The following is an 18,179-nucleotide window of genomic DNA, read 5'->3' as shown; positions in this document are numbered from 1 at the left end:
AAAAGTTTCAGTCCAACTTTCCGATCATTCGTTACCTGCAAATTTTAAATAAAGTCAACCCAAGAATCCCGAGCCGCGTTTGACGTCGGTGATCCTTTCAGAAGCCGAACCCAGTTTATTTGAAACTGTGCCAAGCTAATGAACCCGAGTAATCTTTTGTACTTTCATTCATACCAGAGGAAATTAACTTTGTCATCCATCAGAGAATGACACTGAATCGATGGGTGAGAGAAGAGGGAGGAGAGAACAGAGGGACGGGCTGGAGAGCACAGTGAGATTGTGAGTGGGTGGAAGAGTCTGTCACAGTCTCATTGTCCTCAGAGCTTATTGTCTCTCAGATATTTTTAACCACCAGTAAACCACAGATCATGTTTCTCTCTATATGCTCTATTCTTAAAATCTCTACTCCGATTAGCCAGCGAAGACTTTGTCCGTCAGGATTTGCATCCGCAGTCGGACTCGATGTGTGGAAACAGACTCGGATTACGCAAAACAAGAAGATGGATGAACAAAATGAGAATGTGCTTTTAAAAAATAGTGTCAGTCAAGTGAAGAGCATCAAGAATCGACTGTCTAAGAGAACAAATCAGCAGAGAACAGACTCGTGTGTTCCCTCGTATGAGCTCGTGAAGAACAGTGAGAGCAAACAAGCGAAGAGAAGCACAATGCTCATTAAAACAACTTATTTCAGTCTTATTACTGTTCAGTCAGAGAATCCTCTGCAGAAAACTCATTAGAGCTCCAGAGATCACTCAGACTCCCTGTGGAGAGAAGTTGGGATGTATTTATTTTAATGAATGTACAGATAACATGAGGAAGTACACAGTTTGTATAAGATCATATATATATATATATATATATATATATATATTTAATTATATATAGGCAGTGTCAAAGTGAGCATTTCCTCCAGTTTATTCGCTCGGCCAAGGAGGTTTTCACAAAGTATAACTGAACAGGGAATAATTCACGGATCATGATGATGATAAACATCAGGCACATTTACAGAAGTGTGTGAAATTCTGTGCAGCTTGATTGAATATACTGGACTAGTGTGTATCATCTATATAGAGGGTTTATATTCGTGTGTGTGTGTGGGTTTGTGCACGTTTGTCCATTATCTTAAACAATCATTTCACATTTTTTATTGAATCTTCACAGACTGACTAGTTTTTTAATCATTATCTACGAATACACTCTTTTTCAATCATCACATGATGGATTTGAAGGAAAAGAAGAGTTGTTCGGTGTCAGTGCACAATATCAGCTGTGTCAGGTTCAGAGTAGATGAAAGCTTTGCCGGATGAGAGAAGCCAGTGCAGTGAATCAAACAGGGTCATGGGCATCATTTACCACAACCACGGCCCCCGAGCTCAGCCAATCAATCAGGCTGCCTTACCCCTCACTGTGCGGCTCCCGCCACTTGAAACAACGTGTGTGTGTGTGTGTGTGGGCTCCTAGTGCATCATGGGTGCTGCCAAGGACTGACTATCGACTGGTTCTCCTCTTCACCTGGCAGTAACTCTCATGTGGAGGGAGGGGAGGAGCTGATAAGGAGAAATTCAACTTGGAGTTTAAAAATCCAGATGATGTTTGGAAAATAAAGAACCACAGAGACTAATCCTCGAGCCAAAGTTTAATAAGAGGTTAATACGTAAAACGGACAATAAAAGATCAGATATTTTGTGGTTCGAAAGTCTTTATTAACTTTAAATAAGCCAATTAACAGGTATCACTGTCCCCTGGTGGTTGTGTGGTAGTTTGCGCCTCCACCTTCATGTGGCTTTGTGGTTAGAAAAGTAAAATTCAACAGCTCATTAGCTAAAAAGCAAATAACACACAAGTTTGTATAATGTTTTATTTTGCATGACCTTTAAAACTTCCCCTGACTTTGTAAAATAAAATAAAATCAAGCGCTGACATTCTGGCTCGATTTGAAGCAGCTGCAAAATAACAGCAGCTCAGACAGACGGCAGTTAATTAATGAACGTGGTCAGAGCAAGTTTTACAAAATACGGCGAGAGCAAAGAAGAGGGTGAAGGGAGAGAGCAGAGGAGAGTATCTGATATTTGAGTACCAAGGAAGAGACAGTGAGTCAGTGCATGTGTTTCTGTAAAATACGTGAGGGGGCCGAAACGGAGGAAAACGTGATTCTGCAGAAAGACGTGGGACATGTTGACAAAGTGAGAAATGAAATGTGTCATGACGCTAGAAAAACTGACAAGCAGAAGTTTAAACCGAGTGGATGGGGACGTGTTTTTGTTGCTTTCATAATAAACTGTGTAACTTTTCCTTTTCTACGAACAGTGAAAATAACGGTTAAAAGAAATAATTCACATTTTAAGGATTATTCAACGTCTCTCTCTTTGTTTGTATGATGACGGGACACTGGCAGGTGTTGCATTATAATATTCTATACGTAGTTTGTGGAGGGGTCTGGAATCTGTCCCCTCCCTCCCTCTCTCTCTCTCTCCCTCCCTCCCTATCTCTCTCTGATGTTTAAGGTCTTCACCCTCTGTGTAAATTTCCTTGAGACAATACTCATAACACAAATTGAAGTGAACTGTGTGTGTGTGTGTGTGTTGCAGGAGAGCCAGTGGCTGGACAGTGTGTCTCTGCTGATTAAGGACTCGTTGGAAGGGGACATGATTGACAACCTCTCCGGTTCAGTTTTCCACCACTACTGCTCCGCTCCCGTCTGCAAGGACTGCAAGAGTCACCTGCAAGAGGTGAGTGGGGGTGCACACACACACACACACACACACACACATGTATATACGTACACATCCATCTTCTCTCTCTCTCGGTTTGGAGCTTGAAATCTATAATTAACCGAGTGTTGACCCTGGAGAAAGCGTTTGTAAGGTCGATACTTGTCAGTCTGGATCCGTCTTTCACATTTTTTTGTTTACCAATGAGCACTGGGTTTAAAGTTTCCCTTTTCCGATATTCACTCATGAATCTGGAGCAGCAGCTTTTTGCTCCTGTTGAATTTTAACCGTCCTCGTGTTCTGTCGTCTGCCCTCCTTTCATCTCCATGTTTTATTCACCCTGCAGCTCGACGTGTTCAAATAGCAGCGGTGAGATAAAACCTGAGGCAGCGCAAATTCATCAATCACACGAAATCTGCATCGCTCACACACGCAGACGGATGAAGGCACCGGCTGTGGCCTGTTTGATCCCCAAACTCCCGATGAAATAATGCCAATGATTTAATAATGACAATCAAGAGGCGAACGTTCTTCAATCCTCTTGAAGGGCAGCTCTTTAAATTTTACAACCAAAAGTCAGAATGGGTGTAAATATAGTTTTTAAAAGCACAGAAGCACAAACGTAACTGTGAGTAAAACACTTCTTACAGACAGATTTGTGAGACTCGCACATTCAACGGTTCATGTTTGTCGTCTCGTCTGCTGTTTTATTTATATTTTTTAATTATCATAAATAATTTGAGATAACATCTCACTGTTCTAAAATATAATATATCGACCAATATCATTGATTATATGATGGTATTGTAAATGTGTTACTGCCTATTATCGGTATTTGCATCAGTCGCTGAACACATACACAGAATCCAACAAGCCACTCGGCTGCAGTGTTCAGCCGGACGCTCCATCGAGCACATCGAGTGTCCGCTCAGACAAAATCCTTTCAGCCGGCGAGGGATCGTAAACTTGCAGGAGGGATTAATCTGTCAACTCCCGCTCCTTGAGTCGACAACTTCCTCAGCGGAAGTGGAAGTTAGCAGCAATAAGAACTGTGCTGTGGAGGAGACTGTCCATCCCCACCTGAGAGTTCAAGTGTTTGGGTTACGTATTTTATATATTGTTGATATTTGATGATACTGAAATAACCCCAGTTGGCTGAGTTAGAGATGATATTATGCCCTTTTTAACATGGACTCCTGCAAATGTCTGAAAAATTGGGTCAGAGTTTGTCGTTCGCTTTAGAAGCAGCAGATTGTCTGACTGTGGGGAAGCTTCAGGCGAGGGGCGGAGAAAACTTCATCAACGCGTCCACTCGCTCGCCGTTCTAACGGTATTTTCACGGCTGCATGGACGAGATGACAAAATTCAATTTGTATCCCTCAGAGTTAGAAGTTTCATAATACACAGTTTTACACATGAAGTCGTATTTTTACATGTTGCCCTAAAGCTCTTTATTTAAAACAAAGATGCAGTAAATACTCAGTTATTCACTATAAAGGTCGAGCAGCTATATCCCACTGAAGAGCCTAAACCTGATCACATTATTTTCTGTGAACAACCTTGACAGCTTTTCCCTCTCTCTCTCTCTCTCTCTCTCTCTCTCTCACACACACACTTTCTCTCTCTCTCTCTCTCTCTGTGTAAAGGTCCAGTCACACGTCGCAGCCGAACGATTTACACACTAAACCTTATTTTCTCCCTCGTGACTCACGAGGACATGTGAACATATCAGAACTAAAACCAATTTCAGCTCAGAGCGGACGTGATTCCGTGATGTCAACCTGATGTATGTGCAGATTGCATATTTCTGTGTGTGTGTGAGTGTGTGTGTGTGTGTGTGTTAGAAGGCATGTGAAGTAGTGTGACCCACCAGGGAGACTTGTGTCTCCGTCGTTAAATTACTATCTACATACATATAATGAACTTCACACAGGACCTCTGCCTATTTACTCTTCTCTCTCTCTGTGATAAACAAAAGTTACAGACGTGCAGACATGAATACAGAACTTAACTCCTCTGCCCTCAGTATTAAAGGTGCACCTCATATTTATCTGATCTTCACGTGAGAGTATTTTGAATTTATCTTCAAACCATGATGGATCCACCTCAGAAACATTGAGATAACACGTTCACATGTTTTATTTCTCTGTCTGTAGGTGGTTTCACAAACAAGGCTTAAACCTAGTCCCGGAATAAAATGCAAGACTTTCAGACTTATCTTAGAATAGACATTTATTATACCAAGATTAAATTTGGCTGCCCCCGAACTCAGAAACGCAAAATGCCACAACACATTCGTAAGAAATTTAGTTTACGGCTAGAAGCAATTATACAGCAGGAGAGAAAAGAGATTCTTACAATTCAGTAACGAGCGTGTAGCTCGGGATCAATTCTCAGTATAGCAGCCTCAGACGTAGTTTCTGCCAAATGTCCATCTGGTCTAAAGCTCATGAGCTTTGGCATCAAGTCTCAGATGATTTGCTTGAACAGTGTGAGATGGAACTGAACTTTCTTTTTTGAAGTGAACTTTTGCAGTTGCTCTCGTACTTCTTGTATATTTGACCTCTCTCATCCGCTTTCTGCCTCTGACTCAGTATCAAGGTGTGTGTTGCTTCATACACTGTGGATGCTCCTGGCTTTATTGTGTGTCTGTGCGTCAGATCCGATTGGCTGAGGTGGAGCAGGCGTCTCTCATGTCGGAGCAGCTGTCAGACAAGTCATCGTCCCCGGCGCTGCCTGATGACCTCAGCCTCGACGAACACAGCGGCTACCAGCTGGTCCGAGACAGACAGGTGCACACACACACACACACACATCAGAGCATGCTCATGTCAAGAGCACAGAGGGAGGCAGGTGTTTTAATCAGGCAGTAAAGCATGTAAATAGTAATTAATGATGATTAACAAGATGGAAGAGGTGTGATGACACGAGCTGTGAAGCCCCAGAGACGTGTGTGTGTGTGTGTGTGTGTGTGTGTGTGTGTGTGTGTGTGTGTGTGTGTGTGTGTGTGTGTGTGTGTGTGTGAGTGTGTGAGAGAGACAGTAATCTTATTTCTTATTCCGGTGGGGACTTTGAATTAGGATTGCGGTCCCCATGGCAGAGACAGATTTTTGAGGACTTGGACATAAAGATTAACAACATGACGGCTCCCGTCAAGTGAAGTCAAAGCGTCTCAATCGCCCCCTGGTGGCTGGCTGCAGTGTAGGTTATAACCGTCCCCATGTTGGTGAATGGGACATGAGCCAAACAGAAAAGTCAGAATACCTGTCAATTTTTTTCTCAAATATTTTAAAGCATTTTAAGGGAATGAATGCAATATGTCCCCTCAGGGATAGAACATGCCTGTGTGTGTTTGTCTGTCTGTGTGTGTGTGTGTGTGTGTGAAAGCACATCTTTCATATCTCCATCTTCCCGTGAGCACTCTGCTCTCCTCTCACAGCGGTTCCACCTGGCCCGTTTCATCAGCGCCGTTATTGACGGCCTGTTCATTTGATCCAGTTTACAACCAACAACAACAGCCGAGCAATTTGAAGCTTTGAAGCCGCCGTTACGTTGTTTTCACCACATCAGACTTGTGTCGATGGATAAAGGAGGGGACATGAAAAGGAAGCTTTTTGAAATTGGAAACAAATTGTACTCAGATTTCTATTATGACAAGGGGGGAAATGAAAGGCTTCAGTTCATATCTGAACATCAGTGCACCTGGGTACCAGGCTTTTTCTTTCTCCGTCTCTTTGTCTCTTCTTCTCTTTCACTCGCTCATTTATCTTCAATGTCCCTCTTCTGTTTTCTCCTCCTCGTTGTCAGATGGGCAGCAGTCACTCCCACAGTTCAGAGGAGCTGCCCCCCCAGGTGGGCTACACAGGGCTTCGTCCGTCCAGCTCAGGAAGCGAGGAGGGGACGCAGGAGGAGTTGTTTGAGGTCGGCGTCCAACCTCAGTTAAATCCTCCCTCGCTGGAGCAGCAAAGCCCGACGCACTTCACAGGTAACAGAGTAAATATAATGAACCCGCAGCCTCACACCAGGTCCTTAAACCTTCTAGGGTTCATGACAAATAACCAATCCCCTTCTTTTGTCCTGATGTGAAGAATAATTGCAGTATTCAAAGTACAATAATCTCTCATTCAACACCAGTGAAATCAATTAAATCACATTAAAATAATCTCTCTCAGGGTTACCTTTCTTTATTAACGTTATTATGGCGCCGGGTGGCCCTCGCTGGTATTTAACCACCACGATTCCTTTAAGCCGTGACTTTGACGTGACATTGATAATATGGTTTAAATCACATGAGGCTCTTTGTCAACGTCTGTGGCCTTGAAGCAGCTACGTGTGTGATATTCAACACAGTTGATTGACTTCCACTGAAATTAAAGCGGTGATAGAAGAGGCCGACGCAGAGATGTTGATGAATGACATGTTATGGAATGCTGATGACACTTTTAAATGTATTGCAGAGCTCACAGGCAGCCGGTGGGAAGATTTGAGTCAAATGTAGTAAAAGGTTAAATACGAAAGGCTCTCCCTTGATTCTCACTGACAGTTGCGATGAATGAATCTGTGCAAAGATTTGAATAAGTGGTGATTTCTGACTTATTCCATAATAAACCAAAAATCTTAGGTTTGTTCCTCATATAGATGAAGACATTTGTCAGATCATCGGTTAGAGCAGGGTTAGATAGATTTACAATGTCACCTGTGTAGCAGAGATAAAGACTCATTCCATGTTTGAAGATGACAGAACCTAATGGCAGCAGAAAACAAAGGGTCCCTGGACTAAACCTCGGGGTCTCCAAGGAAAAACTAAGTTAGGTTCAAGGTTGGACGTGAAACAGTTACAGAAACCCAATATTTATTGAATCGTTCTGCCACTGAATTAAGGTGCTTGACTATCAATTCTGTCCGGGGCATTTCCACCTCGACACAATAATGGATGACGCAACAATCGACTGAATATAAAATATTTAAGTTGGCACTTAACAAACTGTATAAAACTATGTCCCTCTCTTCTCAGACGGAGATGGAGAAAGTTGCAGTGGAGGAGGTGGTGTTGGTGGTGGTGGTGGGTCGTCGCCCCTCTTCCACTTACCAGCAGACTTCTTCCACCCGGCTGCCGCGGCTCATCCGGGGAGTCCGGGGAACAGCGTCGCCCCAGGAGACCGGGGGGCTTCCATGTTGGCCTCTCCAGCCTCCTGGGCGTCCCTCCGCTCACCCGGAGCCAACAGCAGGCCCCTGAGCTCTCAGGTATTAGGAACAGATGAATGGACTCGTGTGTGTGTGTTGGACGGTTGGATGGAGAGACAAATCAACACATCAGTGACCAGACTGAACAGTGTAAACAGATGATTCCTGAGAGATCGCTCAGTGAACCAAAGTTGTCATGCATCAAACACACGTCAGGCAGTCAGATGGGATTTGCCAAATGAGGTATAATGTGGAGCGAGCGTGTGATCTGGAAGCTTGATTCTCTAACCTGCCTCCGCCTGTAGCTGCACACAAAACCAAGGCAGCAAGTTACAACTCAAAATATACATTCATATATTTTGAGTTGTTATTTTCAACAGTAAATAAAACGTATTTAAATCCACTCGACCGTGGAGTGACATCAGATTAGATTGTGTGATGTATCCTTCAAACACTACAGTCTGAACAATGGCTGATCAGCTCTAATTAAAGCCAGGAACTCATCGACGCTGACGTTACCGGGAAACAAACCACAATGAAAAGGCCCTTATTTTCGTCCTTGTAACCATGGAGACAGATTTCTCTTTCTGTCTCTCTACCTGTTTGGTTTGTTTTTGCTCGTGCCTGAGAGCCTCTGTGATCCTCAGCTGCTACAGTAATGCTCTGCGGCACTCAGCTAATTAGCCCGGCCGTCCCTGAGCTTGATACCGACTCTGTGCACATTGTTGCTCTTGGCTCGTACTCTTCATGTCCCCTCTCTTCTCTTTCCTTTATCTCCTCATGTCCTTCTCTGGAGTTCTTTGTCTCTTTCAGCCTCGTCTCTCTTTCTTCTGTCTTTCGTTTCTGTTTCTGCCAACCCCTCCATTTCTCCCTTTTCATAATCTCTCCCTCTCCCCTGTGGTCTCGTGTACTGAGAACATGCTGCGTAACAGTGCCAGCGTTAGCAGTGACGGTTAACACCCTCCTGCCTGTGGAACGTTTGGAGTCAAACTAATTCTTAAAGACACAAAGTTAAAAACACAGTTTAAAATTCTGTTGCATCCAAAACATCAAACACTAAATGGTTTAAAACTCTCATATCTGCTGCTCCACATTTTAATATTCCAATTTGAACTGTTAGCTCTGTGATTCTCTGAGCGGTTGAGGTGGTTCTTTGAAACAACAATGGCTGCTCTGAGAGGCTGCATGGACGGAACCAAGTGAGCACCGGTCCTGAGAAAGAAAAAACAAGACTGAGTCCTGTCGAGTTTTTTTTAAATTCTTTTCTACGAGTGTATTAAATTGGGGTTTATACTGAAACAGATATTCCAGGATTTGATTCAAACTGAAACACAGATGGAATTAAATCTAAATTCAGTTTATTTTCCCTGTTGGTGAAACCCACACTTTAACTTTTCCCTTTTCTTTCTGACTCTGTCACTTTTCCTCACTGCCTCCCTCCTCTGTGCAGCACCCATCTCACAGTGACTCGTCCCTGGCCTCGGGCAGCTCGGAGGGCAGCCTGCAGACCACCCTGGAGGAAGGTCTCAGCTTCAGCGTCTCCCCGCCTCGGGACCTGGATCTGCGTGTGCCTCTCCCCTGCCCTCTCCCGAGCCACCGCTCACATCCACAGGTACCAGACACAGGAGACCAGGGCAACCCTGTGCTAAAGAGACGCAGCACTACTGTTACCCTCAAAGCCACCAGGGGGCACCAGAGGAGCCAGAGCAGCTGCGGCGGTGGCAGCACCAGCCCCGGCTGTCCCCGGCAGGACTCCATAGACCCGTCAGATGAGGATGTGGGCACGGGGACAGGCGGAGACAGCTGCCGTCAGACCTATAACAGCGAACACTTTTCAGAGACACTGAACAGCCTCTCACTGACGTCGCTGCTCACCACGGGCTCTCTGGCTCCCCAGCTGGTGAAGAAATGTAACAGCACAGGCTCGCTGGACCAAACCAATCTATCCGCACGGAGTAAAGATGGACGCCACGTCTACGGCATAGATGACCACGGTTACTTGTCCAACCCCTGGACCGAAGGGACAGCGAGAGGTAAAGATGAGGACAGTGACATCACAGGCTTCAGCGTGGAAAGCAGCAGCCGACCCTCGGACACAACCTCCAGGAAAAATAGATGAAACACTTGTTGCCTCACTGTAGTGGAACTTTATCTATTTCCATCCCTGGACCTCTGGAGCAGAACAGGGAGAAACTCTCAACACGTGTCCAGTGATATTCTGAAATTCTCTCTCGTCTTTCAATCATCTGTTCTCTCTCCTTCCTCCTCGGATCTGGCGGCTTGAGATCAGTCATTTCTCTTCTTTTCCGCAGGATTTGTGCTTTCTGTTTGAAGGGACTTAACAATAATGACAAGGGGCTTAGCCTGTTAGCATTTGGCCTGGCAGTCCGGGGCTTCACATTTGAGCCATGCTGAAAGGCAGATTATTCAGAGAGCCATCAGTGAGACAGGACTGAAACTCGCAGTGATTGATGAACGCCAAAAGGTGATGTTATTCTCATGAAACTGCTCAAAGACGTCCTTTTGTCCCAGGATCAGGGCTTGTTCGACCCAACGTGCCGTCAACCTTCGTGCAAACACAGTGTTGTCAGTATTGAAAAGCTGGTTAAACCCTGAAGCTTCTTTTGAGGAAGAACTGAACTTTGTACAGTTGTTTCTTGTTTGTTGGTTTTTGTCACATCCGTCACTCACAGTAGCATCAACCAACCTTTTTTCCACTGGGTCACAGGAAATGGAAAGGTTGTGTATTTCATGTGTTCTTTTTCAACTTCAGTGTGTTGAAGTTGTGTGAATGTAGACGTGTCTGTCTCCGGGAGACGAAGACAAACAAGGAGCCTGGACAGTCTGAAATATTGACAAAGGGCCAGTTTGAATAGGAGGAATGGTTACGTGACTGCTGCTGAAAATACATGTGGGTTGTTAGTGGAAGCGTTGGCCACTTTCAGAGTGGACGCTTTGTGCTTTCTTCAACCCCATGAAAGGGCTAAAATGTGTTGAGTGCAGACCTGGGCCAAACATGTGAATGCTGTCTTGACTACATGTCAAATTCAGAAATTCTGCTTTTCTGTATTCAACCATTTTAAACATGAAAGAATAAGAAAAATTAGGTTCTCATCCCCAACACGTCAAAAAACAGTTCCAACTTACACTTTGTAAAGCAGAGGAATAAAATCATTTATTATAGAAACAATTCATTAGTAATTTAAACGTTTGACAACAGTAGGACTTCCTGAATTTTAAAGCTTCGTCCTCAAACTGTTTTTTCAGCTGTTGAATTTGATTTACAGTCGACGAGGTAGAGGAATCGTTTCCTGTTTTTCTCCAGGAAACTTTCAAGAGTTCATTCCTCAAAGATTTGGAAATCTTGTTGCCAGAACAAAACCCCACGTGAGTTAAACCCATAGAGCTACAGCACACAACCATAGATCGCAAATAAAGATGGACGACTCGTCTCCACTTCCTCCCACTCGTCTCCACTTCCTCCCACTACCCAGAAGCTCCAAAGACGTCACTTGGAGCCAGAGTCTCCGCAGTAGCGTTCAGGGGACGGAGCATTGTTAGCGAGGTCCCGATAGATAAATTAAAAGTCAATCATGACAATGAATCCTGTTTAATACCAACCAAAACTCCAAAGCCACCCTCTTGAAGAGATTGTATTTTATATTTATTTAGATTTTTTTAAGTTAGGAGGTCTGTGTCCCATTAGCTACCAAGCTGGAGGCGGGGTTTAGGACCTATACTGCAACCAGCCACCAGGGGGCGATCAACACACTTTGGCTTAACTTTTGGGGTGCGGACATGTCGTCCATCTTTCTTTACAGTCTGTAAAGGAGATAAATGGTTAAACTAAATAATTCCAGCTGTTTGGGTAACGTGGAAATGCAACAAGTAAAACAAAGACCTAAACGCTAAAGGCAATAACCAAATTAACAGTAACAAATACTACATCTCCCACAACTCCACAGAACTTTGTGTATAAATGAAGGTAAATATTGACCATCGGGTCGTTGTGTTAGCCTGTTGGACAGCTTTTGTGTTAAATGTTAAGCGACCAGGACATCACACGTTGGGACTCACAGGTTTTTGTTTGCTGATTATTTGACTCAGGTCTGCTCGAGTGTAGCAAGAAACAAGACAATGACCCAAATACTACGACAAGCAATGTGGTCCAAGTTGGTGGAATTTGTAACTCTGAGCATCCGTTGGACATTTTGACGACATGTAATGACCCAGCGTAAAATATAATTGTGTCACAATCTTGAGCAGGTAGTCCTCTGGTGGACACACACACACACACACACCCACACACACACACACACACACACACATCACATAAAGATGTCAACAAACAGTGCAGGTTGAATCTGTCGCTGTTTGAGACGAGACAGGAAAACCTCAGTGTTTCTCTCTTTCCCTCCTTATTCTCATTCAATTGTATTATCTCTCTTCCACAAGGAAGCCAGAGTATTAAATAAACTATTGACTGCCCCCCCCTCTCTATTGGAGATATGCAATATGCTACAGTAGATGTACAGTTAGATGTATGAGACTCATATAGATAGGCAATATGGTGAGAGAAGATTATATTTATGAATTCATGTATTAGAATAAAATGTCAGAGAGATCCAGAGGTCAGTGAAAGGGTGATGATGTATTCATGTATTCCAGAGTGTTGGACTGTGTGTTTTTCTCTTGTTTTCCCTTCATCTCCCTCAGCCTGATTTTTGTTTTTCCGAAATGCATGTGGGTTTTTCTTTTTCCTGTTTTCTTAATGTCATCCTGGTGTCATATAAAAGTGAAATAGATTTTCAACAGCCTCTGACTCCTGAGGTCGTTCTTTCCCACTGAAGATTGCTTACTTTTCTTCTTACATGTCGAGGGTTGTGTCAAAGGTCAGTGTTGGGTTCAACTCCTTTATTCAAGCTAAGTTATTTTTGCAAACAGTGTCCCGAATGGCACGAATAGAAGTGAAATACCTCAGAGTATTGTTATAAATATACAGTATTTTGGTTAATTAAATTAAGATGAATGAATCCTTCAGGTTGAACATTTATTTTTCATGCACTGATTCAAGAAATTCCCTGCTATACATGAAATATAACTTAATGTCTCTCTACCTTAATGCTACGAGGAGCTTTCGCCTCCATACGACCGTCAGAGCTGCTCTGGAAAATGATCAGAAACCACACTGATGCAGGGTGGTGCCGTGGTGCAGTGGTGCAGTGGATAGCACTGTCACCTAAGCAAAAGGTTCCTGATTTGATTCCAGAGTTGTTTCTGTGTGGACTTTGCATGTTCTGTCTGTGTAGGCGTGTCATCAGTTAACTGCTTCTAGTTTTTTTTTTTTTTTTTTCACTAAAAACATGAAACAAAAACCCAGTTTGGTGTCTAGTTCGTATTCTTTCAGGAAGCAATGGAGCTGATCTCGACAGAGGCTGGTTGTCATCTTGCACAAAGACAAGAAAGGATGCAGAATGTAAATGAACAGGTTTGTTGTACATCGCATAACAGGCTGCTGTGTTTGTACCTGCAAACAAAACATTCTCTATTTTATTCAAGCAGGGGTTCCTGTACAAACATTGCTTCTAGCACTTCCTGTTACAGAGCACGACCAAGTTGGACGTGAGCCTCCAGACTTTCATGCCCTGTGGGAGTGGCCGTGCTGCTGTCGGTGTAGCTCTTCCTCTGAGGACACTGTTTGCCACACTTTCACGCTCAAACTGTAATTTTAACTCTGCATTAGGTCTTTTAGTTTGGCTGTGAAAGTACTTTTATTTGACCAACTCAAAATCATCAATACTCTGAATTTTATACCTCAACAGCTTCAGCTTGAACCCCAGTGACGCGTGTCACTTCATGCTTAGTTAGAGAGAGGGTGGATCTCAATAAGACTGAAATAGCTGTCAGCTGGATGCTGGAAATGTTGCTTGTAAAATAACTAAACTACTTGTGGTGTTAGGTGCTGAGCCTGTTGCAATGAATATTATAGACCGTTGTGTGCAGCATGTGTGCTAACGTGAATGCGGCCCCAGAGGAGGGTGGAACGGCTGGAATTAAGGCATAAAACATATTTGCATAATTTGAATGTCAGGGTTACGGACACTTGGACGACACCACAGGAGGTTTTTTGCCTGTTGGTTTTTTGAAATTTTAGTCACCATTGACTTCAATTGTATTGGATTTGGCTGCAACACTGTTTACCCCTGAAACTCCACAAGTGTTTTGTGGACTCAGAGTCTTCACCCACTCTCCATCGGCGTAGTGGTGAGTAGATAATGAGTGAATTTGGTGAACTAACCCTTTACTGACATGCTCCGTGCAAAACACTCCCTCCGCCCTTTCATTCAAACAACACCAAGGTGCCTTACTGCCATCTACTGTGTTCGATCTAAAGAGTGAGATGACAACATCCTCATTTATGACATGTGATGAAAAATTATCAGCTGATCTAAATAAGCTGTAGATCTTGTCTTTCATCTTTTTGGTTCTAAAACTTAATGTATTTCAAAACTCTGACGTGAGACAGGATGTTTCGATCTGTATAAGCTTTAGGTTGTGACGCAGCACCAGAGTTTTCAAACTAAAACAGGGCCCATAGCTAAGTGTAGATGCCGGACGTAAACATAGACGCAAACAATGTAGATATGTCTTTTTTGTTCAGTTTACTGGCAGGACAAGGTGCAAATGCATTTCATCCAACTAAATTTTGAAGAGCAAACAAAGGAGGATCACCTGAGTTCAAATGTATGATATGATCAAAGACCCTGTGACCAAAACACATCAAACACAGTCTCACATGTATGACAACATATGGCAACAGTTAAAGTTAAGTGGAGTTCAGCAAAGCTTACTTCAACACAGCCTGACTTTTCAGTGATGTTGATTCTTGGAAAAAGTGACAATTCACTTTGGAGGGGTTTCTGAACCACAGAAAAAAAAAAAAGGAGCAACGCAAAAGATGTTTGTCTTTGTCAGTACAACATCTGGAAATTAGCCTCGTTTAAGAAACGTGAAAGTTGAAGAAAATGGATTACATGCAAAACCTCAAACGCAATGTGACTGTGGGCAGTTTAGAGGTTCGTCCCACGGAGAAGGCCATCACTGTCGACTATGAGGTGGAAGCATTCGTACTGGCAGAGAACGGAGGTCGTTTTCTGAGCGAATACAAGGAGGGAAAAAAATCATCTATGTAACGAATCTGTCTCCCAGCACAGATGTGGGAGACATAGCCAAGAAAGTGATAGAGGAGTGTGAGCTCATCTCTCCATCCCACTTGCCCCAGGTTGAGCAGTTACTCTACTACCTGCAAAACAGGAAAACCTCCTCTGTGAACAGCAAAGTGGAGAAGAAGGTGAAAAGAAGAGTGACACCTCGAGTGTTGACATCCCTTGAAGGAATTGAGTTAGATGAGGAAGCCAGTATAACCAAAGTGGATGGATATGTGGAGTTGCTCTATGGAAGCATCTCGGAGAAGATCAGAGGCTCTGCTTTCGTTATGGAGCTCGCCCGCAAACCTGAAAACTTGCAGGAACTGCTACACAATGAGGCAACTCTTAATGCCCTGGCCAGAGTACTGACAGTGGACTGGAAACAGAGTGTGAAACTGGCCACCATTATCATCCACATCTTCTTCTGCTTCTCTAGTTTCTCCGACTTTCATGGAGTGGTGAGTCAGTATAGAATAGACGAGTTGTGTATGAGTGTGGTGGAACATGAACTGAAGAGACATGACATGTGGTGGAAGGAGATGCACAAGGAAATTAAAGCTTCTGAATCTGCACCGGAGAATGCTTCCGTCAGAAGAGACAAAGGCAGAGCTCTGAGGAAAAATCAAAAGCTTTGGGCTAAACAGGAGCAACTGCTCAAAGTGTCTCTTTATCTCCTGTTTAACCTCGCTGAGGACTCAATGATGGAGCTGAAACTGAGGAATACAGGCATCGTTGGTCTGCTGGTAAAAGTTCTTGATCGAGAGGATGTGGAGCTGCTGGTGCTGGTGGTTTCATTCCTAAAAAAACTGTCCATCTTCATGGAGAACAAGAATGACATGGCCGAGGTGGACCTTGTACAAAGACTGGCTCGTCTGGTTCCCTGTGACCATGAGGATCTGTTAAACCCGACTCTGCGTCTGCTGTTCAATCTCTCATGTGACTCTGGGCTCCGAGCCAAGATGGTGCAAGTCGGACTGTTACCTAAACTGATCGGCTTGTTGGGTGATGGGAATAACCGTCAGGTATTGATGCATATCCTGTATCACATCAGCATGGATGACTGCTTCAGTGGCAGTTTTGTTGACATACCTCAGCTCATGCAGATGCTGTTTGACCGTGATGAGGAGAAGGTTGAAACTGACATGGTCTCCATCTGCATCAACCTGGCTGCAAACGAGAAGAACGCACAACTCATGTGTGAAGGAAAAGGGCTGAAGATGCTGATGAAGAGAGCTCTGAAGGCAAAAGACTGTCGGCTGATGAAGATGATCAGAACCATCTCACAACATGATGGACCAACAAACCACTGTTCATCGACTATGTGGGTGACCTGTCAGCAGAGATCCATGCAGAGGAAGAGGATGAGTGGGTTCTTGAGTGCCTGGGGACGCTGTCCAACCTCACCCTCCCAGACCTGGACTGGGAGTTGGTGCTGAAAGAGTACAACCTGCTCCCTTACCTCCAAGACAGACTCAAACCAGGCTCAGCACAGGATGACCTCATCCTAGAGGTGGTGACTATGATTGGAACGGTTTCCATGGATGATGCCTGTGCCACCATGTTGGTTAAATCTGGCATCATCCCTCCCCTCATCGAGCTACTGAATTCTAAACAGGAAGACAACAGGTTTGTGTGTCAGATTGTCAACATCTTTTCTCAGATGATTTTACACAAAGACACACGAGACGCCATCACAGACACACAGGTTCCAGCCTACCTGATAGAGATGATGCTTGACAAGAATGATGAGATTGGAAACCTGTGTGACCACGCCCTCAGTGTTATTGCTGAGTACCATATGGAGTGGGGGAGGAAATTCCTGTCAGAGAAGTTCCGATTCCACAACAGCCAGTGGTTGGAGATGGTCGATGGTCATCAGGCTAATGAGTCTGAAGCATATCTCAATGATTATGACAATATGCGACAAGATACTGAAGACCAAGTGTCTCCAAGTTTGTTTGTGAATAGCTCTGTTCACTGTGAAACACTTTGACACGACTGGAGAAGCTCTATAGAAACACAGAGCATTTACCAAATGAACCCAGCATCAGTTTGAAGTCTTTTATTATTACCTGTCTTAAATGGTACCTGATTTGATTCTACTTCTACCACAAGTAGTTATAGTCAGATGGGCTGGGGTGTAGGGATTGACCATGTCCTGGATTTAGACTGGACCCAATCTGTTCATAGCAGGGTACGCAAGTACTAGTGTTTTGAAAAGGATGCAGACAGCAACTGGTAACCAGTGAAGGGAATAGAGGAGTGGAGTTGTGGGAGTGAACTTAGGTTAAAGACCAGTCGAGCAGCTGCATTCTGGATGAGCTGCAGTGGTCGGATAGCACGAGCAGGTAGAACAGCCAGGAGGGAGTTGCAATAGTCTAGGCGTGAGATGACCAGAGCCTGGACCAGACCAGTTGCTTTTAATTTATTATGTGGCGCCACGCTCCACCGCGACCCTTTGTTCCTCATCTTGTTCACTGTTCACGTGTTGTTACTGTAAATAAAGTTTGGCACTATTACAATAAAAGGCTGCGTTGCCAGACACCATCAGCGCTGTGTTGCTTCCCTTCCTCCAAGACCAAAACTGGGTTGTAACAAAGTCTCTGTTAACATTAGTGCGTAGCGCCCACTTCCTGTTTTTTTAACCACACAAACCCAGCACAGGAGCCGCTAGAGGCTAAAGGTAAGAACTTCTTACCTGTTCAACTCCGTCTCTTCCTGTCGGAGCTCAGCCTGTGAAACAATCAGGTATTCTTGGAGTTTCCTACATCCTTTCATTCATGTTAGCATCATTCCATCATTAGCCAGCAGAGGATTCAGCCATGCTAGCAGGGGCTTTATGCTAGCAGAAGTTTTGAATGAGAAAACTTTTGGATAAAAATGATGAGATTGTGTGAAAATGTTAGCATACTAGCACGGTGGCGTTACAGTTTAGCTCCTAACATTTCTTTGTCAAGGTATAGCCTCACACAGCCACTAACATACTGTAGACCATGTCACATGACTACCACTACTACTACTACTACTACTACACTGCTAAAGCCAAACTACAAAATCGTACATGTGTGTATTAGAT

General features: G+C 43.9%; 1 protein-coding gene and 1 pseudogene across 2 annotated transcripts in view; both read left to right on the top strand.

Annotated features, from left to right (window-relative positions):
- Positions 1 to 12,707, top strand: part of LOC109643409 (voltage-dependent T-type calcium channel subunit alpha-1I-like) — a 146,245-nt gene extending 133,538 nt beyond the window's left edge. For both annotated transcript variants that reach the window (XM_069530618.1, XM_069530617.1), the window contains 5 exons: positions 2,589 to 2,729; positions 5,372 to 5,503; positions 6,519 to 6,696; positions 7,726 to 7,955; positions 9,346 to 12,707. In XM_069530618.1, the coding sequence (XP_069386719.1) occupies positions 2,589 to 2,729; positions 5,372 to 5,503; positions 6,519 to 6,696; positions 7,726 to 7,955; positions 9,346 to 10,014 (1,350 nt within the window). In that variant the 3' untranslated portion in view covers positions 10,015 to 12,707. The remainder of the gene's footprint in view (positions 1 to 2,588; positions 2,730 to 5,371; positions 5,504 to 6,518; positions 6,697 to 7,725; positions 7,956 to 9,345) is intronic.
- Positions 12,708 to 12,843: 136 nt separating this feature from the next.
- Positions 12,844 to 17,653, top strand: LOC109644754 (kinesin-associated protein 3 pseudogene; annotated as a pseudogene).
- Positions 17,654 to 18,179: the final 526 nt, after the last annotated feature.

Source organism: Paralichthys olivaceus, chromosome 8, assembly GCF_024713975.1.
Source record: "Paralichthys olivaceus isolate ysfri-2021 chromosome 8, ASM2471397v2, whole genome shotgun sequence".
In the NCBI taxonomy this organism is placed as follows: Eukaryota; Metazoa; Chordata; class Actinopteri; order Pleuronectiformes; family Paralichthyidae; genus Paralichthys; species Paralichthys olivaceus.
This window is presented reverse-complemented; position numbering and strand designations above follow the sequence as displayed.